General features: G+C 55.2%; 2 protein-coding genes across 2 annotated transcripts; one reads left to right on the forward strand and one right to left on the reverse strand.

Annotated features, from left to right (window-relative positions):
* The first annotated feature begins 1,406 nt into the window (after nucleotides 1–1,406).
* Nucleotides 1,407–3,421, forward strand: TIMM13 (translocase of inner mitochondrial membrane 13). The gene is made up of 3 exons (XM_006101150.3): nucleotides 1,407–1,590; nucleotides 1,680–1,748; nucleotides 1,914–3,421. Exons 1-3 carry the CDS (start codon nucleotides 1,474–1,476, stop codon nucleotides 2,010–2,012), a joined length of 285 nt encoding a protein of 94 aa, XP_006101212.1. The 5' UTR covers nucleotides 1,407–1,473; the 3' UTR covers nucleotides 2,013–3,421.
* TMPRSS9 (transmembrane serine protease 9) lies at nucleotides 2,892–27,473 on the reverse strand. The gene is given in 18 exon segments (XM_023764698.1): nucleotides 2,892–3,053; nucleotides 3,579–3,596; nucleotides 3,598–3,716; nucleotides 3,837–4,102; nucleotides 4,848–5,019; nucleotides 7,848–8,247; nucleotides 9,485–9,621; nucleotides 10,160–10,431; nucleotides 10,992–11,163; nucleotides 12,563–12,881; nucleotides 14,623–14,759; nucleotides 17,657–17,931; nucleotides 18,566–18,737; nucleotides 18,928–19,041; nucleotides 20,745–20,782; nucleotides 21,557–21,703; nucleotides 24,751–24,877; nucleotides 27,332–27,473. Coding segments are annotated over 18 exon segments (3,189 nt in total).
* Between the last annotated feature and the right edge of the window lie 116 nt (nucleotides 27,474–27,589).

Consider the following 27,589-nt stretch of genomic DNA (forward strand, 5'->3'; position numbering starts at 1 on the left):
TGAAATTAAATTGTCTTAGCGAGCAGTAGCAGGTTTCGCCCTCCCGGTAACATCTACGCACCTGGTGAAGTAGGTGGGCCCGAGTACCACTGCTGGATGGCATCTGGGAAAGGCATTTTCCTTCTGCCTCAAAGGAAATACCAACCCATCACATAGCACACTTAACGCCAATAATGCAATTTACAGAACCATCACCTTTCAAAATCACATCAAATGTTATCCATACTAATAGATATTTAAACTGTAAAGCGTATTCTCTCTGACACCACTTAAAATGTACTTCAATTTAAAAAAAAATTTTTTTTAATCCTCACCTGAGGATATTTTTTCCTCCATTGATTTTTAGAGAGAGTGGAAGGGTGGGGGAGACAGAGAAACAATGAAGTGAGAGAGACATCAACTGGTTGCCTCCCACACGCCCCTGACCCAGGCCACGCCCTTGACCGGAATCGAACCCGCAACCCTTCAGGCCGGGACGATGCTCTAACCATTGGACAATCGGGTAGGGATCTTTTTCTTTCTTTCTTTCAAGCACTGGCATGAAGTGGAAGACACAGAACTCACGAAGAGAAGCAATCTTCAGAACACTGAGCTCTATTCGATACAGTTAGTCCGAGAGTGAAGAAAGAGAAGTTACAGCCTTCAGCTGGCAGGCTTACGCTGAAGCATTTCCCTAAAATGCAATGTGGGGGTGAGTGGTCCCTGCCAGTGGTTCTCAACCTTCCTAATGCCGCGACCCTTTAATACAGTTCCTCATGTTGTGGTGACCCCCAACCATAAAATTATTTTCGTTGCTACTTCATAACTGTAATTTTGCTACTGTTATGAATCATAATGTAAATATCTGATATGCAGGATGTATTTTCAGGGGTCGCGACCCACAGGTTGAGAACCGCTGCAAGCAATGGCAGCTAGACTCTGGTCATGCATTCAAGCCCAATTGACACAGGAGTCCTTTCTGGCAGGTACATTCTTTCTCCGGGTTAACACGTGGTTAAGACCCACACAGACTTAAAAACAAAGTACCACTGGCAGGTGCAGACAGGCTCCACTCCTAACCTTCCGCGGCAGTGCCTGCCCGTGGTTTTCTGCAGGTCTTTCTAGCGGGCTCTTCACTAGGCCAGCGTTCCCCAACTCCCGAGGCGCCGGGGGTTCTCCCGAGCTCCACTCCCGCGCGGCAGGCACCGGACACGTGCCGCCGCCACCCCCTACGCATGCGCGGTGGGATCAGCTGGGGGCTGGGATGAGCTCAGAGTGCGTCTCCCAGCGACTCCCAGCAAAGCCCGCGGCCCCGGAATCTACGCGAGACCTCAGCTCCCAACGTAACCTCGGGCTTGTGGGAGTCGTTGTCCGGCCCGTCGCCCCGCCCCCAGCACTCCCGGACTCCATTTCCCGTGGGCCCACGCGCCTCTGACTTCCGGGGCAGGTACGGGTCGGCGCACGCGGCCGCGAGCCGGTTGACTTTGCGGAGCCATGGATGGCTTCAGCTCGGACTTCGGCGGCTCCGGCGGCGGCAAGCTGGACCCCGGGCTCATCATGGAGCAGGTGAAGGTGCAGATCGCCGTGGCCAACGCGCAGGAGCTGCTGCAGGTCCGGGGCCGGGCTGGGGGCCGGGGCCGGGGGCCGCGGGGGCCGCCAGGAGGCGGGCGTAGCGGCTGAGGGTTCGCATGTCCCCACAGAGGATGACGGACAAGTGCTTCCGGAAGTGCATCGGGAAGCCGGGGGGCTCTCTGGACAATTCGGAGCAGGTGAGACCCTTGGGGCTTGGGCTCGGACTGGCGAGGGGTCTCTGCGCGTGCGCGAATTAAGGGGACGGCCTGGTGAGACCGCTGCGCGTGCGCAGTCCGCTGCCCCGGGAGAGGGCGCGGGTCAGGGGAACCCTGTGCTGATCCCTGCGCTTTCCTCGCCTGCAGAAATGCATCGCCATGTGCATGGACCGCTACATGGACGCCTGGAACACCGTATCCCGCGCCTACAACTCGCGGCTGCAGCGAGAACGAGCCAACATGTGATCGGGAAATGCGGTGCCTGGCCGAGCCAGTGGGCCGCCCCCACCCGTGTTCGGTTTCCATAAATGTGCTTTGTGAGGCAGGGGCCAGCGTGTGCGTGCTGCCTGCCCGTGGTTTATGAGGATGAGGCTGGTGCTGGGACACTTGGAATTTTGTCCCCCTCCCCCTGGCCAGGCCGACCTCCCACCTGCCAGCGAGTGTAGTTGGGGACTTCGGGACCCTGGAATTTCCCACAGTGCTGGCAGCGCTGTGGCACCTTTCCTGGTGTGCCCGGGTCACCTTTATGCCCGAGCCGTAGACTTCCTGTGGGCCTGCGGGTGGGGAGATGGTCAGACCCCACCTGAGCTGTGACCTCCTGGGGGTGGGCTGACAAATAAATGGATGAGGGAGGGGTGGAGAGAGTCCTGTGTGTCTTCCCTGGAGGAGGCCTGTGTCTGGGGTACCTGAGTCCCCTGCCCAGACTGAGCCTTAGTCTCTGCCCCACCCCCACCCCCACCCCCATTTCCCCCCTGGGCGCTTGCTACTGTTCCCTGGATGACACCAAAGGAACCCTGAAGATGAGGCTGAACCCCAGCCCCAAAGGCTGGGGTTATGGCAGCCCTCTTCCTGGGAGGTCTTGCTACCTCACCCCACCCACCTTTCATCCCAACTTTAGGCCCTGGGTCAGGGGCAGGCAAGCAGTTCTTGCTGTGATGTGCAAGTGTGTGAGCCAGTAAGTTAGGGACAAGGGGCTTTTTATTGGAACAAAAGACACAGTAAAACTGTACTCCCACTGCCCGCAGCACTCCCCGCCCACTGTCTGGACTGGACTCCCCTTCTCGGACCGGTGGCTGGTTGGTTCCTACTGCCTTGTCCTCCCAGGCCTGGACAGCCATGGGGTGGTCACTCCTGGATGTTCTGTGTGATCCAGCCTCTCACAGCAGCCACCCGGGTATAGACACCTGGGAAGTGAGGTCGCCCGCAGCCATAGCCCCAGCTGGTGACCCCAGTTAGCACCCACTGGCCAGAGGGTTCCCTGCAGGCCAGAGGTCCCCCAGCATCACCCTGAGGGGAGGAGAGAGGAAAGGCACTCAGCAGGCCAGTTTCCTCCACCTCCCATAGCAACCCTCGGGCAAGAGAGGACTGACCCGATCTGCACACCTGGGGTGGCTGGCCTCCACAGGAGTCTCCTGGGCTCCCCATGTGACCCCAAGTGAGTAGCCCTGTGAGCCTCACTTTTACTATCTGGGAAATGGGCTTAATGCCAGGACAAGCCATTCATCTGTCTGGCAGACATTTGTGAGCACCTGCCACAGGTTCCCTAGTAGAACGGCCTTACACTGCATGCAGCCTGTTCCCATTCCTCGCCTGCAGGGCGGCAGTGAGGATGTGGGGTGGGAACTGGATGCCCAATAAACAGTGGTCCATTGAAACATCTAAGGGTGAAAAGGTTCCCTGCTTGATCAGCTTAAGTTTGCACCAAAGAGTGGGTCCTGGCTGTGGGCTTTAGAGCAGCCAGAACGTGCTCTCCTGGATGGATGGGGCCCTTCCCCCGGCAGAACACCCATTTCAGTGTTAAACTGTGCTCACCGAACAGCTGTCCACGCCCACCCTGCGGGAAGCCGGCACACAGCATGCGGCTGCTGATCTGCACCGGGTAGTAGCGGCGGCAGGCCTGCTCGCTGAGGAGGCGCACAGCCGCCTTCTGCAGTTGCCGTGCCATGGAGCCTGTGGTGAGACGGGCGGTAGGCCGTGAGGCTGGAGGCCTTCCTGATGCCGCCCCCCCCCCCACCAGACCGATAACCCCCAAGGGTGCGGGGCCTGGCTCCGAGTATCGGACTCGCCTACCTCCCTCTCGCACGGAGCCCCAGCCGGTGATTACACAGCGTGCCCCATTGGGGGGCCGGGGTGCAGGCTCCGGCAGGCAGATGGGCCGAACCAGGCGGCTCCGGTGCACAGGCCCTGCCAACTCCAGCAGCGCCACGTCATAGTCGAGCGTGTAGAGGTTGTAGAAGGGGTGCTTGTAGATGCGTGCCACTCGCTCCAGCTGCCCCTCAGCGCCACTTAGGAACGGTGTGCCCAGAAAGGCCACCCACTGCTTGGGGTCCCCATAGCTGTAGGGTGCGTGGGGACAGGTGTTCTGGATCCCCGCACCCCAGTTACCCCCGCCTGTGGCCCCTCTGGACTCTGCCCTGTAGGGCTGTGGCCTTGTCCTTGCCCGTGACCCAGGGGGGTGGTCAGGGACCTTTGGCAGGGCACTCGGCCTCTGGGCCCTGGGTTGCTCATGGATATGGGGATGAGTCATCCCTCCTGGGACAGTGAGGGGGGGCCTTGCCTGAAATGCACCCACAGCGATGAGGTGACATCACATTACCCATTTCTGCCCAATATTAGGGCGCTGGTGGCCAGAGGGCCCCTGCCCCACCTGCCCATTCCCTCTGACCCCGCCCTGCAGCGTGCAGAGTGTGCCTCCAAGAACTGGCTTTCTCCAAGGAGGGCAGGGCCCCTGGCCTGTTCCACCCTGAGCAGCCTGCCCTGAAGGGGACTCCCCGGTGTGTGGCCTTTGGAGAACGGAGATGTCTGTTACCCAGAGCCCCCACGTACCACCAAGCTGGGCCCTGGACTCGAAGAGGCTGCAGCCCTGGGGTTTGGAGCGGGAGGTGTGTGGCAGGGTCTGTGTGTGGGTAGGATTGAATCCCTGCAGCCCCATGTGGTGAGTGTGCAGCAGTGGGTCCCAGTGGCGGGGGTGGGGGGCATTAAGAGCAAAAGGCGTGCGGACATGACAGTGAGTTTTGGGGCCACGGGTCATTTCCCGTGAACCACCAATGGGCTGGGGTGTTGGGGGCAGATGAGACTCACACGTCAAAGCAGTGTGCAGCAGACAGCAGCCACCTCTCCGCCACCAGCACGGCCCCGCACCGGTGCTCCCGGCGCCGCAGCCACAGGCTCACCTGCCACGGCCACTCCCCGAGGCCTGCGGCGCTGCCGCCCACAATCCTGGTCAGCGCGGCCACGGGCGCCAGGCCGCAGTCTGCAGGAGAGCGGGCAGAGGGCCTTGGGCGGATGCAGTGCCTCTCACACTGCCCCTTGGGGGACCCGCCTCGAAAAAACACACTAACACTGGACTCGGTGCTTGGCCCTACAAACACGCCTCTTCTAGGCTTCTCCCAAGTAATATTTGAAATGCATTGAAGTCTGCTTCCCACAACCTCAGCTTTGGGCCGTGCGTCCTCCCCAGATGGGGGCCAGGACAGTGTCCTCTCCCACCAGACGCCTTCCCAGGCTTCTCAGTCCCTTAGGAGCTGGGTTCTCTGCTGGCTCAGATCTTCCCACCCCTTCGCTCTGCCAGGAGGCCCCCGCTTGCCCACCAGCTCCTGTGCTAGTCTGTCTTCCCAGACACCCTTGTGCTGTGACGCCCGTCACCCCCAGCACAAGGTGCACCCTCAGAACACAGCTGTAGAAAGCACCAGGGTGGTGTCAGGAGGGTGCTGCAGGGACCCTAGCACCCGTCAGGGGCTCGCCTACCCACCTGATTCCCACAGGGCCGCTCCGAAGCCTGCCCCTTCCCAGCCACTCCCACCACCCAGCTGCCTCCGCTCCCTCCAGATTGAGGAAAGGCTCCTGCTCTGGCCTCAGCTGGAAGAAGAGATGGGGAGGCAAGAGGCCACCTGCCCCGTCCCTGCTAGCCCCACCGCTACCCTCCTGACACCATCTGGACCTTGCCCAGGGCCAAAGCTGTGCTCCCTTTCCTGGAAACGCTGCCCCCACAGTGGACGCCTGCCCGTAGCTAGGGGAAACGTGAAAACCAGGCTAAAGGCCAGAGCCAGATGAAGGTAGCTGGGGAGTGAAACTGTTTCTCCCAAGAACAGTTACAGCTGCACCGAATCACACACCCGCATTCTCTGAGTGCCCCTGCTGGAAACCCTGTGCCCCGAACCAGGCGGCAGAAAAGGCTGTGAAGGGAAGGCCCCCCTTGGGTCTGGAGGGTCTAAATCCCGATTCCCGGTCCAGGTGCAGGGCTCAGATAAGGGGGTTCCAGACTCAACGTGTCACCTCTGCCTTAACTGATTCCCAAGGAGACAGGACCCAGACCCTCCCCACCCTCCGAACCCACATCCAGGCCCTTGGCACATGGTCTGCTTTGGTCTGAGCCCATGAAAGCTCTGCTTCATCTCAAGGTCACCGACACAGCACTCGCCCCCAGAGCCTGGCTTCCTCACGACCCGACTTGCTTTGTTTGGCCACCCGTCCCGGGGGCCTCTGGTGTGCGGCTGCCTTGTGGCGGAGCCCGTGAATCTGGCTCGGTGGGTTCAGGCCTGTGTGGGGTGACAGGCTGATGGAGCCAGGCCACTGACCATGTGCAGGGAGAACAGGTAAGAACTCTCACGACATGTCATGAGGATATGATGGAGCAGTGGGATTATGGGTAGTTTTCCCCAACTGTCTCTGTCATGGGGTTAAGTTATGCACACACACCCCTGCCCATACCCATCTGAAGGACAATGGACCTACGGAGGCCCAGGGAGGGGACTGGTGATGGTGGAGGGAGGCAGAGAAACCTCCCTGGGCCAGTCTCTGCGGGGGTCACCGTGAAGGTGCCGGGGGCCTTGGACAGTGGGAAGTTCTGGGAAAGTTCGCGGTGAGGAGGAAGGTGGTGCAGCCTGCATGGACTGGCTGCCTGTGTGCTGAGCATCTGCCCCTTTGGGAGCTCACCAGAGCAGCCTGCTCCCCGCCTCCCACCTGAATGGAAGCAGCTCAGACATGGCCCCCAGAATCTGGATACGAGAGCATGGAGTTCACGTCTGCCTGGGAGTGGGCGGGCTCGCTAACATGGGTGCACCTGGCAAGTCCCACGCCACGCAGAAGTCAGCGTTTTCTCTGTGGCCCCCACACACCACAGATGGCATCTGCCGGCTTGGTCTTGGCTGGAGCTGTAGGAGATTGCCCGTACCTGATGGGGCTTTAGTTTTGACCGACAAATACAGCAGTTTTATATGCTAGTAGTTCTGGTTAATAGTTAGTAAAAGTGAACTCAGCATTTTAGACACGAATGGAACGATCTCAGGGCCACGTTCTCTCTCGGCGTCTCTGCTGGCCAGTGAGGTGCCCTCTCAGCCATAACGGGAGCTGGGAGACCAGCTGGCCCCGGCCCTGCTCGGTCCTCCTTTCACGCCTCGCTATGTACGTCTCGTGAGTTGGTTTCTCCACCTTCTGGGTCCTGCTGTACCTGAGCTTAGCAGGTCTGGCCCAGAGGGGGGCTTTATGAGCGTGGATGAGTGGACAGAGAATTCCCCTCATGGAGACCCGGGTCAGGGACTCCCCGTGTACCTCCCGAAGTTTCCTTTAAAAAATGGGAGCTGACAGGGGTTGCAGGTTAAGACATTGCCACTAGGTGGTGCCGGTCTGCCCATTCAGTGCCCGCCCATGCCCATGCCCGTGTCCCTGGCTGTCAGGGCGATGATGGGCAGACTTGTGTCCCCACAAAAGCCATAGTTAAAGCTCTGACCTCCAGGATGTGGCTGTGGGGAGACGGGGCCTGTAAAGAAGTGGTTAAGGTACAGTGAGGCCATTGGGGTGGGTCCTAATCCAGTGTGACTGGAGTCCTAAGAAGAGATGAGGACACAGACACAGAGGGACGACCTATGAGGACACGGGGAGAAGGTGGCCGTCTGCAGGCCAAGGAGAGCGGCTTCAGGAGAAACCAGCCCTGCTGACACCCGCTGGCATCCGGCCTCCAGGACGGGGAGGCGGTAAATGTGTGCTGCGCACGCCCCCAGCCTGTGGGATGCGGACAGCCGCCCTGACAGACCGACGCCGGACCCCTGCCACCGACACGCGCCACCCCATTCCTCCCAGTACCTGGTGGCTGGGCGTCCCTGGTGGTCCGAGAGGCGTTTGGAAGTGGTGTCTGCCCCCCGGCAGTGGTGCTCGCGGCACTGGCGGTGCTGTTGGCAGGTTGGCTGGCTGCCCTGCTGGTGGCCCGGAGGGTGGGTGTGCTGGCTGTGGCCCCCAGGACTGTGAGGGCAGCCACTGTCCTGGGGTCATGCGTGGTGGTGGCAGGCGTCCTTGTGGTGGAGGGGGCAGGGCTGGGCAGGGGGGAGGAGGACATGATATCCAGGATCCAGCCCTTCAGACTGGTGATGCGAGCATACACGCCGGGTTTCTTAGCCTGAGCACAGCCAATCCCCCAGCTGACGATCCCCGCCAGATAGAACACACCAGGGGTCTCCTCACAGGCCAGGGGGCCCCCAGAGTCACCCTAAAAAGAAGGAGAGAGGGCTGTGACCATTGGGCACCTCTGCAGAGGGCACTGCCAGGACCTCCCGCATCCCCACAGTGGGAGGGGCCCATCAGGGGAGCAAGAGGACAGGGCATGGGGACACGGGGACACAGGGTCTGAGACAGCCCCGCCCTCATCCCCTGCCCCAGCTCCCAGGAGTCAATCCTGTTGGACAGTGTGGTCATATGGGTACTAATCTGGGATTAGCTTTATTTCAGTTAATACACACTGTACCTGCCCTGGCTGGTTTGGCTCAGTGGATAGAGCGTCGGCCTGCAGACCGAAGGGTCCTGGGTTCAATTCCACTCAAGGGCACATGCCCGGGTTGCAGGCTCGATCCCCAGTTGGGGGCGTGCAGGAGGCAGCTGATCAATGATTCTCTTTCATCATTGATGTTTCTATCTCTCTCTCCCTCTCCCTTCCTCTCTGAAATCAACAAAAATATATTTAAATATATATATAATATATCTCTTTTTAAATATGTACATATAAAATATGACTTTAAATATGCATACAGATATATTGAAGTATGTATACATTTTGTATATATCTACCACATTCTTAAAAACTTTTTAAATATGTTTTTAAAAATATAGTTTTATTTTGATTTTAGAGAAAGAGAGAGGAAGGGAGAGGGAGAGAAAAACATCGATCATCTACCTTCTGCATGACCCCTACCGGGAATCGAGCCCAAACCTGGGCATGTGCCCTGACTGGGAATCAAACTGGCGACCTCGCGGTGCATGCATGGGACAGCACTCAACCAACTGAGCCACATCGGCCAGGGCCTACCACACACTTTTAAACGGCTACCTCCCCTTCTGCTGGGACATACTAGGATTTCTCTAAATTATACATTTAAACCAGTGGTTCTCAACCTTCCTAATGCCGCGACCGTTTAATACAGTTCCTCATGTTGTGGAGACCCCCAATTTCATTGTTACAAATTGAACATAATTAAAGCATAGTGATTAATCACAAAAACAATATGTAATTATATATGTGTTTTCCGATGGTCTTAGGCGACCCTTGTGAAAGGGTCGTTCGACCCCCAAAGGGGTCGCGACCCGGAGGTTGAGAACCGCTGATTTAAAGACATTTAGTTCCACTCCAGATTTCCCCTGCACTGAAAATCCTCAGATCTGAACAAGGAGCATTGCCAGGGCCAGGGTGCGAGCTCTTCGTCCGAATCCCCTCAGTGCCCTCTGAATGCTACCTGGCAGGAGTCCACCTTGCCCTCCAGGAAGCCGGCACAGAGCATCCTGTCCGTGAGCGAGAAGTTGTAGAGGGCACTGCACGCCTTCTGGTCTATGATGCCCACGGACGCTCGCTGCAGAGTGTCTGGCTTCGTTGCTGCCAGGAAAAGGAGACCCCCCACCCCATAATGACACAGAGTGATCACCGTTCAGCTCTGGTTCAGCTCTGAAAGGCACCCTCCTCATCCTGCAGATGAAGAAACTGAGGCTCACAGTGTTGCTGGGAAACGGAGTCACATGGCAAGAAGGAGGCGGAGCCCAGGGCTCCGGAGCCCTAGCATCTCACCATGTCCCAAGCGGATTCCCTAGCCCCCTGGGTGACCTGCAGGCGGCCACTGAGTTTTCAAAGGAAGCGTTAACTCTTGGGGCTCTGCGGGGCATAGCGCGAGGGTCTGGAACTTTTTCAGAAAGGGCCACAGGGTAAGTATTTTCGGCTTCACCGGCCAGTCTCTGTGGGGGCTCCTCAGCTCTGCTTTCGTAGCAGGAAAGCCACCACAGATCATCTGTCACAAATGGGCTTGGCTGCGTGCCAAGTGAATTTCATGTATAAGAAAGAGCCGCCTCGGGCCTGAGGCTGGGAGTGCAGAGACAGGGTGTGCAGGCACTGGGAGCAGGCCCGCCAGGCAGGCACTCACCGTTTCCCTCCTGCGTGTTCCCCCATCCTGAGATCACGCACTTGCGGCCCACGGGGAACTTCTGGATGGCCAGGGGCAGGCAGACGGGCTGGATGTGTTTGTTGAAGACCAGGGGCCCTGACAGCTCCAGGATGGCCACGTCGAAGTCCAGGATGCTGGGGTTGTACTGGGGGTGCAGCACCGTCCTTTTGAGCCCCATCTTCACCGGGCTCCCGCCGATGCCCGTGAGAGACACAGTGCCCAGGTGGGCCTGCACCAGCTCCGCCTTCGTGCTGCCAACGAGGGGCCACTCAGATACACCCGCTGCCCTAGGCACAGCTGCAGGGCCCAGACTCCGGGGAGGGGCCCCAGGGGGTGGAGGGGCCACACGGCTGCTCCCCCAAAGCAGTCCCAAACTGGGGGGCGGGGGGCAAGGCAGGGAGCCCCTTTGGGCCTCATTTCCTGGTCTGTAACAAGAGGGAGTTGGCCCAGCAGCACGAGAGGCCCCGACAGCTTTATGACTCAATGGTCAGTGCCGCCTGGCTGTCCCCTCCCCATCTGTCCCCTAGTGCTCCCCGAAGATCAGCTTGACAGATCTTATTCTCCCTTGAGATGGCTCCTCCAGGGTCCCCCACTTCTCCTTCATGCTCCCCTCTCATTTGCAACCAGACATCCAGACAGCAGGATTGTGAGCCGGGGAGGTGGGGGCTGGGGGAGGGGGCTCTGCCATGGCCACCCTAGTGCCTAGATGGCCGCACACGTTTGGTCGTAAATGGTTTCTGAATGCATGGGGCGGGGGACCCCGTGAGGACGGGGGAGCTGAGCAGGCCTCCTGGGCCGGGGCCGGTCTTACTGGTTGAAGCAGTGGGCTGCCGACAGCAGCCAGCGGTCGCCCACCACAGTTGCTCCGCAGAAGTGCCTGGAACCTTCCTTCAGGCTGACCTGCCAGGGCACCTCCCCCGCGGTGGCTCCGGACCCGCCCACGATCCGGGTGGGCTTCTCCATGGCCGGTCTGGCGCCGCACTCTGTGAGGGGAGAGAAGAGGGCCCGCACTCTGTGAGGGGAGAGAAGAGGGCCCGGTGCCTTAGCTCAGAGTGGGCGCACCTGGGCCTAGAAGGGCCCCGGACACCAGGTGCAGCCCCCGGGCTCTGATTGGGCCGGCAAACCACTCCCATTATACAGATGGGTCATTGAGGCTTAAAGGTGCCCTAATGTCCTAAGGACTAGCAGCAAGTATGTGGCACAGCTGGGGGGAGTCGGTTAAAAATGAGAAGATAGCCCCGGCTGCTTGCTCAGTGGACAGAGCATCTGCCCTTGGACAGGGTCGCAGGTTCGATTCTGGTCAAGGGCACATACCTGGGTTGCAGGCTCCATCCCTGGCCTCCATTTGGGGCGCGTGCCGGGGGCAACCAAGCAATGTGAGTTACAGATGTTTCTCTCTCTCTGTCTCTCCCCCTCCTTCCCACTCTAAAAAAATCCTCGCGTGAGGATTAACAAAAATAAATATAATTAAGTAAATAAATAAATGGGAAAAATGTCCTCGAGTGAGGATTAAAACAAAAGAGAAGATAAAATTATGAAGTGCCCTGGCCCCATCGGACTAAGACCTGAAGCCAGACACAGGCCTGAAGCCCCCAAGGTCGGGTGAGGAGCTTGCTACAAGGGGGGAGCCGCACAGCAGAACCCCGGTGGGGGTCTCACCAAACAAAGGGGGGTCAGGTTCTGTGGGACCCTGGGAGGGGGCAGAGTATAGGGGACACTTTTGTGAAACAGAGTTTTGATGGGCTCGGAGCATCGTGGTTTTGTGGGACCTAAAGGAGGATCACTACCAGATCTGGGTCCTTGGACACCACAACGTGAAGACAGATGTGAATGGGTTTCAAGACCCAAGTCCAACAGGTGAAGCGACTGGACTCCTGGACCGGACACTCCGAAATGTTTACAGTGGTTGGTTTTATGTTATGTTTTGTGTGTGTCACCACAATTAAACATAAAAGTGAAAAACCCGGATACGCTGGATTTTACATGGAAAAAGAAGCATGCAAGCATGTCCAGGAAAATTTTGAAGAAGAAAAAAAATAGAAGTGAGGGCTCTTGGACATGAAAATGTACACATACGTGCTCTATGTAGTGGTGTTTCTGGGGGGCACCCACATGTGAAAACTCAGTCTCTCTCCCACCCTGGCTCCACAGTCGTGGTCATGCCTCTTGTTGACCCTTTGGGGTATTCTGTGTTTACCCTGTTGGATTGCTTGACTTTCCTTGGCCATGAATCTGAAGGACGCCCATGTGTGTGTCTTAGCCTGTGCTCAGGACAGACGTCACTGATCCATCACCCATCTCTTCCCCACGGAGGCTTCAGGAAGCCAGTCCCAATGGATCCGACCCTCAGGGAGCACACCTGCCTGTCTCCCCAGGAAATACCTTGTGGCTTAGAGGCCGTCACTGAGTCGAGAGGTGCAGAGCTGGGGGCCGCTGGGGGTTTGGTGGGGGTGTTGACCACCGGGCTCTTGGGGCTGCTGGACCAGACAGCGCTGGGGGTGGCGGGGGCAGGAGCCTCTGTGGGAGCCAGAGGCTTGCTCGCCATGGCGATCGCCCCCAGGATCCAGTCTCGCAGCCGGGTCACTCGGGCGTAGACCCCTGGACGCCCGGCTTCCGCACAGCCGATGCCCCAGCTCACGATGCCGGCCAGGAAGAACCTGCCAGAGGGCTCCTCGCAGACCAGGGGGCCTCCTGAGTCGCCCTAGGAGACAAAGGCACACCCTCAGGAGGAGTCAGGGCTCCCAGGCTCCAGGTCCCAGAGCTGCAGGGTCCGAGAACCGTCCCTGGGTGGGGCCCTCTCCCCACACAAGCTCCCGGAGAAAATGGGGGCCGATAATTCACAGCTCAGAACTTCCGTTTTCTCTTTCGTAAAAATAAAATAGGGCGGTAGGACCGCGGGACCTTGAAGATCTCTCTCAGTTCTACCACTAGCAGCTCAAAACCCAGCCCCGTCGGCAACATCCTCTGCCCCCCCCCATCTCACTGCATCTCGCTGATGTCGCCCTTGCTCAGGGGGCAGTGTGGCTGCCCGGCTGGAGCCGCAGACAGCTCACTGGCCGCGGGGCCTTCTCCGGATGCCGGCTCCCTCCTCACTTACCCTGTCTTGTGAGCCTTGCCTTCTCCTCACACCCAGCTCACCTGGACTCTCACATTCTCAAACACAAGCATTTTCTTATTTCTTTTTCCCCATTTTATTTTTATTTATATTTTAAAATATTTTTTATTGATTTTTAGAGAGAGAGGAAGTTGAGAGGGGGAGAAAGAGAGAATTGTCGATCGGTTGGCCTCCTGCATGCTCCCTACCAGGGATCAAATCTGCAACCCAGGGATGTGCCCTGACCGGGAATCGAACTGGCAACCTTTTGGTGCGTGGGATGACGCCCCACCCACTGAGCCACACCGGCCAGGGCCCCATTTTATTTTGATGTATTGATTTTTAGAGAGAGAGGAAAAGAGAGAGATATTTGTTGTTCTACTTATTTACGCATTCACTGGTTGATTCTTGTATGTGCCCTGACTGGGATCGAACCCACAACTTCAGCGTATCGGGAGGATGCTCTAACCAAGGCTCATTTTATTTTATTTTATTTTTAATTTATATTTGTATTGATTTCTGAGAGGAAGGGAGAGGAGGGAGAGAGAAATAGAAACATCAATGATGAGAGAGAATCATTGATCGACTGCCTCCTGCACACTCCCCAATGGGGATTGAGCCCACAACCCAGGCACGTGCCCTTGACCAAAATCGAACCCGGGACCCTTCAATCTGCAGGCTGACGCTCTATCCACTGAGCCAAACCACCTAGGGCCAGGGCCCATTTTATTTTTTTAATTTATTGAGGTGACACTGGTTAACAAAATTATACAGGTTTCAGGTGCAGAATTCTACAACACATCATCTGTGCACTGTATTGTGTGTTCACCACCCCAAGTCACATCTCTGACCATCACCAGTGCTCTCTTATTTCCCAACATTTCCTCCAGGGTCTGGGTTTTTTGCTTTGGCAACCTGAGCACGTGTAGCAGTCTCTCCTCACCCACCAGGCTTTAGAAATGAGAACAAACATATAAACTGCAGCCCTGGCCAGTGTGGCTCAGTGGATAGAGCGTGGGCCCACGTACTGCAGGTTCAATTCCCAGTCAAGGATACGCACCTGGGTTGCAGGGTTGAGTCCTCAGCCCTGGTCCAGGGTCACGCAGAAGGCAACCAATCCATGTTTCTCTCTCTTTTCCCCTTCCTCCCTTCCACTTTCTCTAGCAATCAATGGAAAAAATATCCTCGTGTGAGGATGAACCAAACGACAACACACACAGAAATAAAAACCTACAAAGAAGGAAATCCAGAGCTGTGCTGAAAAGCGAGGATAGAAACCTGGGGGCCTTCTTTAGCCGCCTCCTTGGGTGGGGCGTTGTCTGGGGCCCCTGCGGGCCCCGGGGCTCACCTGGCAAGAATCCACCTTGCCATCCAGGTAGCCGGCGCACACCATCCGGTCGGTGAGTGAGTTGCCGTACAGGCTGGCACACAGGGCCTGGTCCAGCAGCTCCACGGTGGCTTTCTGCAGCATCTCCGGCTTGATCACTGCCCGGGGCGGGAGAGGCCAGTGGGGTGAGTATTCCGGGGCCCTGGCAGTCACCCTGAGCCAGAATGCTGAAGGAATTCACTTCTCCGTGCCTCAGTTTCCCCAGCTGCAAGCAGAGACGCTGCAGCCCCAGCCTCAGAAACTAGCAAAGAGTAAAGGCTCTACAAATGCCTACTGGTAACACTCCCCACTCAGACAGCTGAGAGGTGTCCAGGTTGACACCCCAAGACTGGGCTCCACGTCTCTGCTCCCCTTACCTGTGTCTGCTGTTACTCTAGACCAGGGGTGGGGCACACATCCGGCCCACAGGCCGTCTAAGGCCCGAGAAATCATTTGGTCTGGCCCTGCCGAGGCATTAGGGGTGAGTTCATTAAATGTTTGACCAAATATAGCAGGCTAATTTTTAAGTTGATAATTCTGTCTGGCGTTATAAATATCCAAATGGCCCTTGGCAGAAAAAAGGTTCCCCACCCCTGCTCTAGTCCTACCTTGCTGGAATCATTTCTTAGCCCGGCAGCCAGTGCCATCTTGGCTAAACATTAAATCAGATTATATCCTTTTCCCCCCTCAACCCCCTCCAGGGTGTGTTCCCCCTGGCTCAGCCTAAATGCCCAAGACTGGACCACCTACCCCAGGGCCCTTGCACATCCTGTCCCAGCTGCCTACCATGATTGTTCCAAGGAATCCGCTTGCCTTCTGCCTTCCTCTCCTTTCTCAAGGAGGCCCCTCCTGACCTCCCTATTTAACCTTGCAGCCCCCATCCTGTTATTTTCTCCACTGCTTTCACCGCCATCTATCACTCATCTTGTCTAGTATTTACTGCCCCTACAATTGCCATGTCCAGTACAGTAGCCAGCGGCCACATGTGGCTATTTAAATGTAGATGTAAATGCGTGCAAATGAAATAAAATGTAAAGCCCAGTTTCTCAGTTGCACCGGCCACATTTCGTGGGCTGCCGGCTCCCATAGTGGTCGGTGCTCCCATAGAGCACACCCATCGCCAGGACGGTGATGCTGGATGGCGCTGGGCCGGACGGGACGGGGGCGCCACGTGGGCAGGGACTGCTGTTTTTCTTGCTGCATAATCTCTGGAACCAGGAGCTGGAGGGGCTCAAATGTTCATTGATCGGGTTTAGTCATCAGCTGCTTCCCCTCCTGATTAGGTTCTTGTGGCAAATATCTTTATCACAAAATCCTAATCTTCCAGGATTTTTCTTTTTTCTCAGGCAGGCACAGACCAGGAAAACCCCCCCACACAGGCCAGTGGGCCTTGCCGGGGAGCTCGGGTGCGTCAGAGTCTCAGACCCCGGCCTCAGGAAGCCCTGGGGAGGACACCCCCCTCCCAGGCTCCAGAGCCATGGACAGGACTGTCTACACAAACCTGCGTACCTGCTGACCTGGTCCGAGGCTGTGGCTGCTAGATTGCACACTGCAGCTCTGGAATGTTCTGGAGCAATGTTGTCTGAGAGAACTTCCCTCAGTGACGGGACTCTTCCTGTCCCCTCACTCTTTGCCTGTCTGGGTTGGCCTCACTTCGTGGGCCCTTTCCTAAAGCTGTCCGCCCACCCCCACTCGCTGTTCTTGCTGCGTCCTGTGGGTCTCCTCCCCAGCACTCAGCGCCACCCAATCACAACCGATTCTCGTCACTTGAGGCCGTGCTGGTCTCCAGAGTCACTACGAACACGGGATTCCTGAATATGGAACCGTGCTCCTGCGGGAACTCGGGGTTAGGTTCCGGTGACTCTGGTCACAGCATTTCCCTCAAGCGATCGGTGCATCACCTTGTGCCATGTGTGTTTCCGGTTAAAGGGGCCTTATTTAATATGCATTTGTCCAAAATAACGAAGCCACTATAAAACGGAGTCAGAGCTGCCAGCCCAGAAGAACTGCCTCGCACATCTTCTGCCTCAAACCCTGAATGTTAAAAACTTCTGCCTCAAACCCTGAATGTTAAAAACAAGGCCAAGCAACCGTCTGAAATACCTTCGTTCCCACTAATCTCTCTCTCAGGCCAGATACTTGTTGGTGTTGGTGTGTGTGTGTGTGTGTGTGTGTGTGTGTGTGTGTGTGTACATGTGCTTAACTGGAATTTCCACTAATTGTTTTTATAAATAAAGCTTTATTGATTCATTAAAAAAACAACTCAGGGCCAAATAACCCCTGGGCTGGGCTTAGGCAACCTTGTGTCCCAAAGAACTGTTTGCAAAGATGATAAGAAAGCAGATATTATGAGGACTGGACAGAGAGCTACCGGACTGAAAAGTAAACATTTTTTAGAATAAACATCCCTATGTCATGTATGGGCAGCAGCAGCAGTGCCTTCCTTCTATAGCTGTAACTGTTCCTCTGGCCTTTCTCATAAGTGCCCCTCGCCTTGTCTCCTCGTCGGAACTCTGCGTTCATTCATTGACCTTCAACTCAAGGCCAGCGGTGCCGTAACTCCTGCCTGAACCAAGTTGAACTGACACCGTTTTTCTCCCTGAGGCACATGGCAGCCTTCTTGTGCGACACTAGCCAGCACTTCAGCCCCGTGCTGGAGGGGGGGGGGGGGGCAAAATCAGCCACAAAAAGCACAAAAATGCAAAAAAAAAAAAAAAACACCACAAAAAACATGGCAGTAAATATAGCATGAAAAGGACCCTCGCTTCCAGTCTGAGCTGAAACCAGGAGGCAGGGCATCACCTTAAATGAGAACATGCTTGTCCTCAACTCAAGCACGTCCTCTCTGTGCGCGTCCGCAATTGACCCCAAAATCCCCATTTGTATCTACTTGGGGCTCAAAATAAATGTTAGCAAGTGGCGAATCTGCAGATCGGGAATCGTGGGTAAGGGGGAGAACCGTGCGGGTACATCTGCCCCTGGCAGGTGGGGTGCGGGGGGAGGAAGGGGAGCTTACGGAAGTCCTCCCTGAGGTAGCCCCAGCCGGAGATGAGACACTTCCTCCTGGGCGGGAAGACGTGCGAGGCCGCCGGCAGGCACACGGGCTGGACGTGCCGGCCGAAGGGCAGGGGGCTGCCCAGCCGCAGCACCGCCACGTCGAAGTCGGCGGTGTCGGGGTTGTAGGAGGGGTGCGTGATGATCTGGGCCACGCGGGCCCGCACCGTGCTGGCCTCGGAGCCGCTGAGCTGGGTGGTGCCAGCGTAGGCCACCCACTCGGTGGGATCCTGGAACCTGGGGGCAAACAAATGGCCCTGAGCGGCCCCTCTGCCCGGGCCGGGGAGGGGGCTCAGGAGAGGGAGGTCATCGCTGGGGGCCAATGTTAAGGGGAGCCCCAAAACTCAGTCATCCAGACGTATTTTCAGCCCTAGCTGGTTTGGCTCAGTGGATAGAGCGTTGGCCTGTAGACTGAAGGGTCCCAGGTTCTATTCCAGCCAAGGGCACATGCCTGGGTTGCGGCTGGATCCCCAGTAGGGGGTGTGCAGGAGGCAGCCAATCAATGATTTTCTCTTATCATTGATGTTTCTGTCTCTCTCTCCCTCTCCCTTCTTCTCTGAAATCAATAAAGAAATATACTTTAAAAATATTTCTTTAAAAAACAAAAAAGACATATTTTTAAGCAACATTGTCAGAAATCATAATGAATGCCAAAAAAAAAAATCATAATGTGGGAATTAGCAACATTTTAAACAAAGACAGACTCCCACAGGGCTGAGTGAAGGTGAGACATATGAAGGGACACAAAATATTGTGCATCTGTCCGGCGGGTTCTCAGGACACCCAGGAGAAGTGGCGCCCCCAAGGCGAAAGGGAAGGTGGGCCACAGGGGTGGGGTGGGTGGGCCCCGAGCCTCAGGGACAGGGCTCACTCGTTGAAGCAGTGGGCAGCGGACACCAGCCACCGGGCCCCGATGACGGCGGCCCCGCAGAAGTGCTCGTTGTGCTCTCGGAGGCTGACTTGCCAAGGGAACTCCCCCGGGGACGCCTCCACGCCGCCCACAATCCTGCCGGCGGTCCTCCAGCCGGGCTGCAAACCGCAGTCTGCAAGACAGGTCACCAACCAGGACCCCAGGGAGGCAGACTCGGCCGTGCTCCGGGGACACCTGCCTCCGAGTCTCTCATCCCCACGGCCCCCACGTGGAAGGACAGGCTCAGGGTCCCACACTCGGCTTTTCTGTGCAAACTGGGCCAGGGGACACGGCCCAAGACCAGGCCGGGCGGGCGGACTGACCACAGTGGGCCTCGTCGGATCCATCGGAGCAGTCCGCGCTGTCATCACACTCGGGGTTCACTTTGGTCACACACTGGCTGTTCCCGCAGGAGAAGGCATTCCCCGGACAGTGTCCTGCGGGCAGAGAAGAACCGAGTTCCTGACCTCACCCCGTCCGTCCCGCTGCGGCGAGATTCCACTTCCGGCCCAGAACGTCCGGCGTGGACGACATCTCCCGTCCCCTTCTCCTCTCTCAGGGCCTATGAAATGATCTCGAGATGAGCTTGGACGCAGCCCGGGAACGTCGGTCAGCACCGAGGCCAGAGCTGGGCCACAGAAGTGTCTGTGCGTGTGTGTGCGCGCGCTTGTGTGCGCGCGTGTGCGTGCGTGTGTGCACATGTGTGTGCGCGCGCGTGTGTCCGTGTGTGTGCGTGTGTGTGCGTGTGTGTGAGTCCACATTTCTAGGACCCATGTTTAAAAAAAGTGAGAAATGGGTGAGATTAAAGAATTTTAATTGTGGTTCAACAGGCAACATAAAACTTGCCACTTTAACCATTTTAAGTTTGTGGTTCATACCGGGGCCAGGTCACTCTCAGTGGGGCCTGCCGTGGGCGCTGTGAGGGTGTGACAACCACAGACGTCTCCAGACACCCCCAGTGTCGCTGGGGGCAGGGTCACCCCTAGTTAGGAGCACTGAGATGGAACTAAATAAGGGGTGTCCCAAAATTCACACAAGAAGTAATTTTGATAGAAAACACAGGTTTATAATTAAAAATTGTAAATTTTTTATTGGTTCATAAAGTATACAGTATAGGGTTATGTATGGAATAGCATATTGGGTAAATGGCCTCCACGGCTTTGCTGGCACATACGCACTCTTTTGTTGAAATTTTTCCATGACCATTTTGCATAAATGTGGCTGAATTTTGATGAGGCTCATTTTCATCTTGATGGCTTGGTTAATCGACAAAACTGTCGCATTTAGGGTTCAGAAAATTCACAAGTGATTGTTGAGAAACAAATGCATCCACAACGTGTCACTGTTTGGTGCGGATTCGGGGCTGGAGGCATCATCGGACCATTCTTCTTCGAAAATGCGGCTGCTCAGGCAATAACAAAAGAGTGCGTATGTGCCAGCAAAGCCGTGGAGGCCATTTACCCGACATACTATTCCATACATAACTCTATACTGTATACTTTATGAATCAATAAAGAATTTACAATTTTCAATTACAAACCTGTGTTTTCTATCAAAATTAATTCTTGCGTGAATTTTGGGACACCCTTTACATGCACCTCTATATGTGTCTCCAGCTGATTGGAAGGACAGTCACTAAAATATTAACAGCGATGAGATTCCAGGTAGCATTCATTCTTTTTTCTTTTGGTCCCCAAACTTTTTCTTTTTCTTTTTTTTTAAACAACAGGTTTCCACCACTTTTCAAAAAACCCCAGAAACCCAGTAATGTTTTCTCTTAACCATGCTTAGCCATGTATACTTCCAAGTACCTCACCTTTAGTTAAAATTTTTTTAAATTTATTTTTCAATTACAGTTGAAATACAATTATTATATTAGCTTCGGGTGTACAGCATCATGATTAGACATGGATATACCTTACAGAGTGACCCCCTCAATAAGTCTAGTTTATAACAAAGAGCTTCGTCTGTCAACGCTGTGCAAACACAGGACTTCGAATCTGTACACAGAACCAGCGCTCACCCTGTTCGGGCATTTCCTTCACGCACTTGAACCAAGTCGTAGGAGCCCTCTGGCCGTGACCACAGTCAGAGGAAGCCGGCAGAGGGCAGGCAGCTCATGGACGGGAGGAAAACATACCTGATTTCAAGTCTCTTTCTGCCAATGGCCCCTTCTGGCTTCCTGCAGTGACATGGAGAAGAGATAGAAGCTCGCTCAGTGAGTGGCGACAGTCTTTGAAAACATTGCATTGCAAAGCAGAGAGCAACTCTGTCCACCGTGGGAGCCACTTAAAAGTCTAACTTAAATCAATTAAGATGAAGCCAAATGGAACGCAGTGTCCTGGGTCTCAGCAGCCACATGACAAGTGTTCCATGGCCACATGGGACGGGTGGCTACTGTCGCGGACAGCACAGCCATGAGCCATTCCCACTACCACGGAAGATGGTGTTAGTGCTGACGTCGAGGCCACTAAGACTCAACTGGGGTGTCAGGGTTCGTGGGGAGGAGACCATAAATGTCCTGTAGGGCCAGGGCCAGGGCCAGGGTGAGGGCGAGGGCAAGGTGATCAGCCTTTCACCTGACAATAGTCTGATGCATCCTCGGATTTTAGAATTTATCTTATTTCTATACCAGAGGCCAACAAACTGCAGTCATGGACCAAATCCGACCCACCACTTGTTTTTGTAAATAAAGTTTTATTAATACGCAGTCGTGTCCATTTATTTAGACATTGTCTTGGGCTGCTTCTGTGCTCCTATAGCAGAGCCCAGTAGGTGGGCTACAAAGATGAAAATAGTTACACTCTGGCCGTTCACAGGTGGCTGACGCCTGGTCCATACCGTTGAGGGTGAAGCAGGGGGAGGGGCTATTGATTTTTATTGATGATTGAAAACCTACAGTTTAATGCTCCCCTCCACGGCCTCTCGATGTCTTGGGTCTCCACTGCCTACTTGCCTGTGAGCTCGGCGGACACGATGGTGCCGTGGGCAGCCAGGGGGATGCCGTGGCCCTGCAGCCTCGCCCGGAGTCCCTGCTGCAGCAGCTCCCGCTCCAGGCCCCGGTCCAGCGAGCGCAGGGCCAGCAGCAGGAAGTGCAGCCGGAAGCGCACAAGGACACTGGAGTTCCCGTCCCTGCAGCGAGGAGAGAGGCCTGTGGAGGGGGGGCTCCCCTCGCTGGAATCTCCCGTATCTGGGTGTCCACCAAGGCTCCTTTAGCCCCAGGGAGGCCCCGCTCACCTGTAGCTCAGCACCGTGCAGCCCACGCAGCTGGCCTCCAGCTCTGTCTTCCTAAAGCTGCTGACAAACTACAGCGGAAACAACAGCGGCAAATGTTGAGACCACAGCACGGGCACCCGCCCCGAGGAAGCCTGTCCCGGGTGGGAAGCTGGGGGGGGCGGGCGGGAAGCACCTCCTCTTAGACCAGTGATGCGGCGACTTCCCAGAGCCACGTGATGACAGGGGAGGACATTTCAAAGTTACTCATATGAAGACATTGTTCCACGGAAGCAATAAAACGGGGTCCATCCACACACTAGAATATTTCTCAGCCGTGAGAGGAGGGAAGACACTTGCTACAGGTGGATGGACCTTGTAAACATGATGCTCAGTGAGAGAAGCCACATACAGAGAGGCACACAGCGTGAGAGTCTGTTTATGAGACACGTTCAGATCAGGCAGAGCCACAGAAAGTGGCTGGTGATTGCCAGGGGCTGGAAGCAGGGGTGGTGATGGGGACAGGGCTTGTTTTGGGGTGATGGACGCACCAGTCCATGCCCTCATTGCCTGCATCTATAGCTGTACTGTCTCATAGAACATTCCACAAAGTCCCAGAATGTTCCACATCGGCCCTGCCCCACATGGCAGCCACCATCCACACGTGGCTACTGAACATTTGAAACGTGGCTGGTGGGTACTGAGGGAAATGATTTTTACCTTTTAGCTAATTTTAATTAATTCATGTTTAAATTAATATATATATATTATATATATATATAATATATATATATATAATATATATATTATATATATAATTATATATATATATTATTATATATATATATATAATATATAAATATATAATATAAATGCACAAAAATTTGTGCACTCAGGGGGGGTCCCTCAGCCTGGCCTGTGCCCTCTTGCAGTCTAGGACCCCTCGGAGGATGTCCACCTGTTGGCTTAGGCTCGTTCCCTGGGGGATGGGGCCTAAGCTGGCAGTCAGACATCCCTCTGGCAGCCCAGGAGCCCTCGGGGGATGTCCACTTGCCAGCGGGGACCAAGCCTAAGCTGCAGTCGGACATCCTTAGCACTGCTAAGAAGGCGGGAGAGGCTCCCGCCATCACTGCTGTGCTGGCAGCCATCAGCCTGGCTTGTGACTGAGCAGAGCTCCCCCTGTGGGAGCGCACTGACCACCAGGGGGCAGCTCCTGCATTGAGCATCTGCCCCCTGGTGGTCAGTGTGTGTAATAGTGACCAGTCATTCCCAGTCGTTCTGCTGTTAGGGTCAATTTGCATATTACCCTTTTATTATATGCCTGGTGCATGGGTGGGGGCTGGCTGGTTTGCCCTGAAGGGTGTCCTGGATCAGGGTGGGGGTCCCGCTGGGGTGCCTGGCCAGCCTGGGTGAGGGGCTGAGGGCCGTTTTCAGGCTGGCCACACTCCCTTAAGGGAGGAGGGTCCTGCTGGGGTGCCTGGCCAGTCTGGGTGAGTGGCTTATGGCTGTTTGCAGGCTGCCAAGCCCCCCAGCAGGGACCCTCACCCCATGAGGGTGTGGCCAGCCTGGGTGAGGGGCTGATGGCTGTTTGCAGGCTGGCCACAGCCCCTTCAGGGTGGGGGTCCCCCCTGGGGTGCCTGGCCAGCCTGATGAGGGGCTGAGGGCTGTTTGCAGGCTGGTCAAGCCCCCCAGCAGGGACCCTCACCCCTTGAGGGTGTGGCCAGCCTGGGTGAGGGGCTGATGGCTGTTTGCAGGCTGACCACGGTCCCCAGCCACCCAAGCTCCCAGTGGAGGCTGGCTGGAAGCAGGTATCTGGGATTTATTTATCTTCTATAATTGAAACTTTGTTGCCTTTAGCGGAGGCCACAGCCGGCCAGGGCAGGCGGGAAGCTTGGCTTCCTCCATCGCCAGGACAACCAAGCCTCCTGCTTGCTCCAGCTCCGTGGCTGCTGGCCGCCATCTTGGTTGGGTTAATTTGCATATAGTCACTCTGATTGGCGTAGCAAAGGTATGGTCAATTTGCATGTTTCTCTTTTATTAGATTAGATATATATATTGATTGATTGATTGATTGATTGATTGATTTCAGAGAGGAAGGGAGAGGGAGAGAGAGATAGAAACATCAATGATGAGAGAGAATCATTGATCGGCTGTCTCCTGCACTCCCCCTACTGGGGATCAAGCCCGCAACCCGGGCATGTGTCCTTGACCAGAATCGAACCCAGGACCCCTCAGTCCGCAGGCCGACGCTCTATCCACTGAGCCAAACTGGCAAGGGCCATGCTTAAATCTTAAAACAGATACTTGATTCACTAAGCACCACATGTACAGGGTTCATCCACGCTATAGTGTCAGTGACTCACTCCTTTTCATGGCTGAGTGATACTCCAGGGTGTGCAGGGAGGGACCACATCTGTGTATCCATTCACCAGCTGATGGACATCTGGGTTGCTTCCACTTTTTAGCCATTGTGACTCTTACAGTGATCATGCGTGTGCAGGTTTCTGTGTGGACATGTGTTTTCATTTCTCTTGGGTGGATACCGAGAGGCAGAATTAATTGCTGGGTCATAGGATGACTCTAATTTAACTTTCTGATGCACAGCTAGGCTTTTCCCTAGCAGCAGCCCCATTTCATATTCCCACCAGCCATGAGGGGGGATTCTCATGTCTCCACTGGAAGACAATTTACAACCTTTAAACGTGGCTGACAAGCCCGCAGGAGTCACTTCCCATTGGGCACCACTCTCCTCTGCATCCTACAATGCGCCAGCCTCGGCCACACAGGCCTTGTCCAATTCCTCCATGTGCCCCATCTCCCTGCCCCGGGCCCGCCTGGGTCTCCCCCTGCTCGGCTCGCTCGGCATGAGAGCTTCTCTTGGTGGAAGCTCCGGGCCACCCACCTTGCCCCCTTGCTCTCAGGCGCCCCTCACCAGCATTTCCAGGGTGGGCGTCAGCGTGCGGTAGTAGTCGGAGGCCTCCTGCTGCAGGCTGCGGGCGTACCGGATCCCTTGCAGCTCGGCCGTGTGCTCCACATCGACACCCTGTGTAGAGAGGGAGGCTGCGGGCGAGACCAGGGCTCTGTGAGAGAGCCCACCGCGGGCTCAGCGAAGGGGCCTCGAAGGCCCCACCACCGAGGGGCCCGGGTCACCTGATAAACACGTGGGTGGGCTGACTCCCCAGGGGCTGTCCTGGCTGGTTGTTAACAGTGCCTCCTTTTCAACTCTCACATGTCACCCACCTGGAGGCCCCAGGGACACACAGCCTCAGAGGTCCCCAGGTTTCGCGTGAGGGCGGGACTAACTCCCAGTTGCCCTTGTCTCACTGGATGTGCCGGGCCAGGGCCTGAAGCCGACTTCAGCCAAAAATGGCTGAAACGACCTCAGGACACCTCCTCCACTTTAGAGCAACAATCCCACCTGCGCCCTGGGCAGGGGACACCAAATACTGCCAGGGCATGACCACAGCCACAGGCACCGGGCCCTCGGACCACCGCCCAGGACACCACCCTCTGAAAACACTTGGGTTTACAACTGTCAGAAATATTTTGTCAAAAGTACACATTAGTGCCCGGCCAGTGTGGCTCAGTGGTTGAGCGTCAATCCAAGCACCAAGAGGTCACTGGTTCGATTCCGGGTCAGAACACATGCCCGGGTTTTGGGTTCGATCCCCAGCAGGAGGTGTGCAGGAGGCAGCCAATCGATGTTGATGTTTCTCTCTCATCATTAATGTTTCTCTCTCTCTCTCTCCCTCTCCTTTCCTCTCACAAATCAATAGAAACATATTTTTAAAAAGATTGCACTTTTAAAAAAGAAAAAAGTACACATTAGCAAGGAATGATAGTTATAAAAATTTTAAATAACTAAAACAATAGCAACCACATAAACCATGAAAACACGCATTTCTCACGGTTGAAATATGTTGGGACTGTCAAAAAGACACATTAGCAAAAATGATCATAATTGTATTTATTATTATTATTTGTTAAATATATTTTTGTTGATTTCAGAGAGGAAGGGAGAGGGAGAGAGAGATAGGAACATCAATGATGACAGAGAATCATTGATTGCTGCCTCCTGCATGCCCCCTACTGGGGATGTGCCCGCAACCCAGGCATGTGCCCTTGACCGGAATCGAACCTGGGACCCTTCAATCCGCAGGCCGACGCTCTATCCACTGAGCCAAACCGGTTAGGGCAATATATATATTTTTAAATTAGGGGGACCCACATAGGATTGCCAAACTGCTACTTGCTATCATCATCTCAGGAAAGCAAGGTGACTTTCACCGTCCCAAATAAAACCATAAGAACCTTATCGTCTCAGGATAAGCCCATTCCAGAGCCACAGAACTTCCTGAGACGACAGAACGTTCTAGCTCTGTGCAGTCCAGTACAGCAGCCACGAGCCATCTGTGGGCCGTGACTGATGGGGACTGAGGAATCTAATTTTTAAAGATGACTTCATTTTCATGGATTTAACTCTAAATAGCCAATGGGGCTCGGGCCACCATCATGGGCAGCACAATTTGTAGGGCCCTGTAGTACATTCTGTTGAAATATGAAAAGATCTTCCTTGGTTATTTTTATAACTGCAGTCCCACACCATACAGATGGGTCATCATTTTGCCTGTCTCATCTTAAATTCTATGAATGTCTACTGGGAACAAATATGAAATGGGAGCCATTGCGTGGTGGAATATAGACAATTGTTCATTTTTAAAAATATCTTTCAAGTTTCTTAAGACTTTTGTTTTATTTTTTAAAAAATATGTTTTTGTTGATTTCAGAGAGAAGAAGGGAGAGGGAGAGAGAGATAGAAACATCAATGATGAGAGAGGAAAAAGATCGGTTGCCTCTGTGTGTGCCCTGACCGGGAATCGAACCCTGACCTCCTAGTTCAGTGATGGCGAACCTATGACACGCGTGTCAGAGGTGACACGCGAACTCATTTTTTTGGTTGATTTTTCTTTGTTAAATGGCTTTTAAATATATAAAATAAATATCAAAAATATAAATCTTTTTTTTTTACTATGGTTGCAAATATCAGAAAATTTCTATATGTGACACGGTACCAGAGTTAAGTCAGGGTTTTTCAAAATGCTGACACGCCGAGCTCAAAAGGTTCGCTATCACTGTCCTAGTTCATGGGTCAATGCTCAACCACTGAGCCACACCGGCCCGGCTCTCGAGACTTTTAATAAATTCATTTCCCGGTCCCTATTTGTCCATTTCACCCCCGGCTGTGAGAGCTCCCCTGGAGAGCCCAGCTGTGGGAAATGAAATTAGCAGGTATTAACCCGCCTGCCCCTGTGCCCGCCCACCTCAGGGGGTGCCGGGGAACCTGGTCTGCTCATCGTAGCCCTTGCGTGGCAGGAAGGGCCAGCCTGCAATTCCACGCTTGCACACTCAGCCCTCTGTCGCTGGGGTCATCACGTGGACACCACCGAGCCGCCTCTGAGCGTCGCTGTGCAAGTCACCCAGTGTACGAACCCACGCAAGCCCTCGGCCACTTACCCACGAGGACTGCCAGGGTGAGGATGACGATGCTGGTGGCCACCGCAGCAGAGAGCGCCACTCGGCAGCACGCAGCGTCGGGCGCAGGGACTTCTTTTGTTGCCCTGGGCACGAGCTGCAATTCACCAGCGGTGGGCTCCATGGCTCCCAGACCCTCAGCCAGCCACCTGGATGCCAGCGGAAAAGGGGCAGAAAAATATCAGCGCTGGAGGGTGTTTCTCTTCCCCTGAGCCATCTTGCGCAGATGTGGCAGCCGTC

The sequence above is a fragment of the Myotis lucifugus genome, unplaced genomic scaffold, assembly GCF_000147115.1.
Source record: "Myotis lucifugus unplaced genomic scaffold, Myoluc2.0 scaffold_342, whole genome shotgun sequence".
Taxonomy (NCBI): Eukaryota; Metazoa; Chordata; class Mammalia; order Chiroptera; family Vespertilionidae; genus Myotis; species Myotis lucifugus.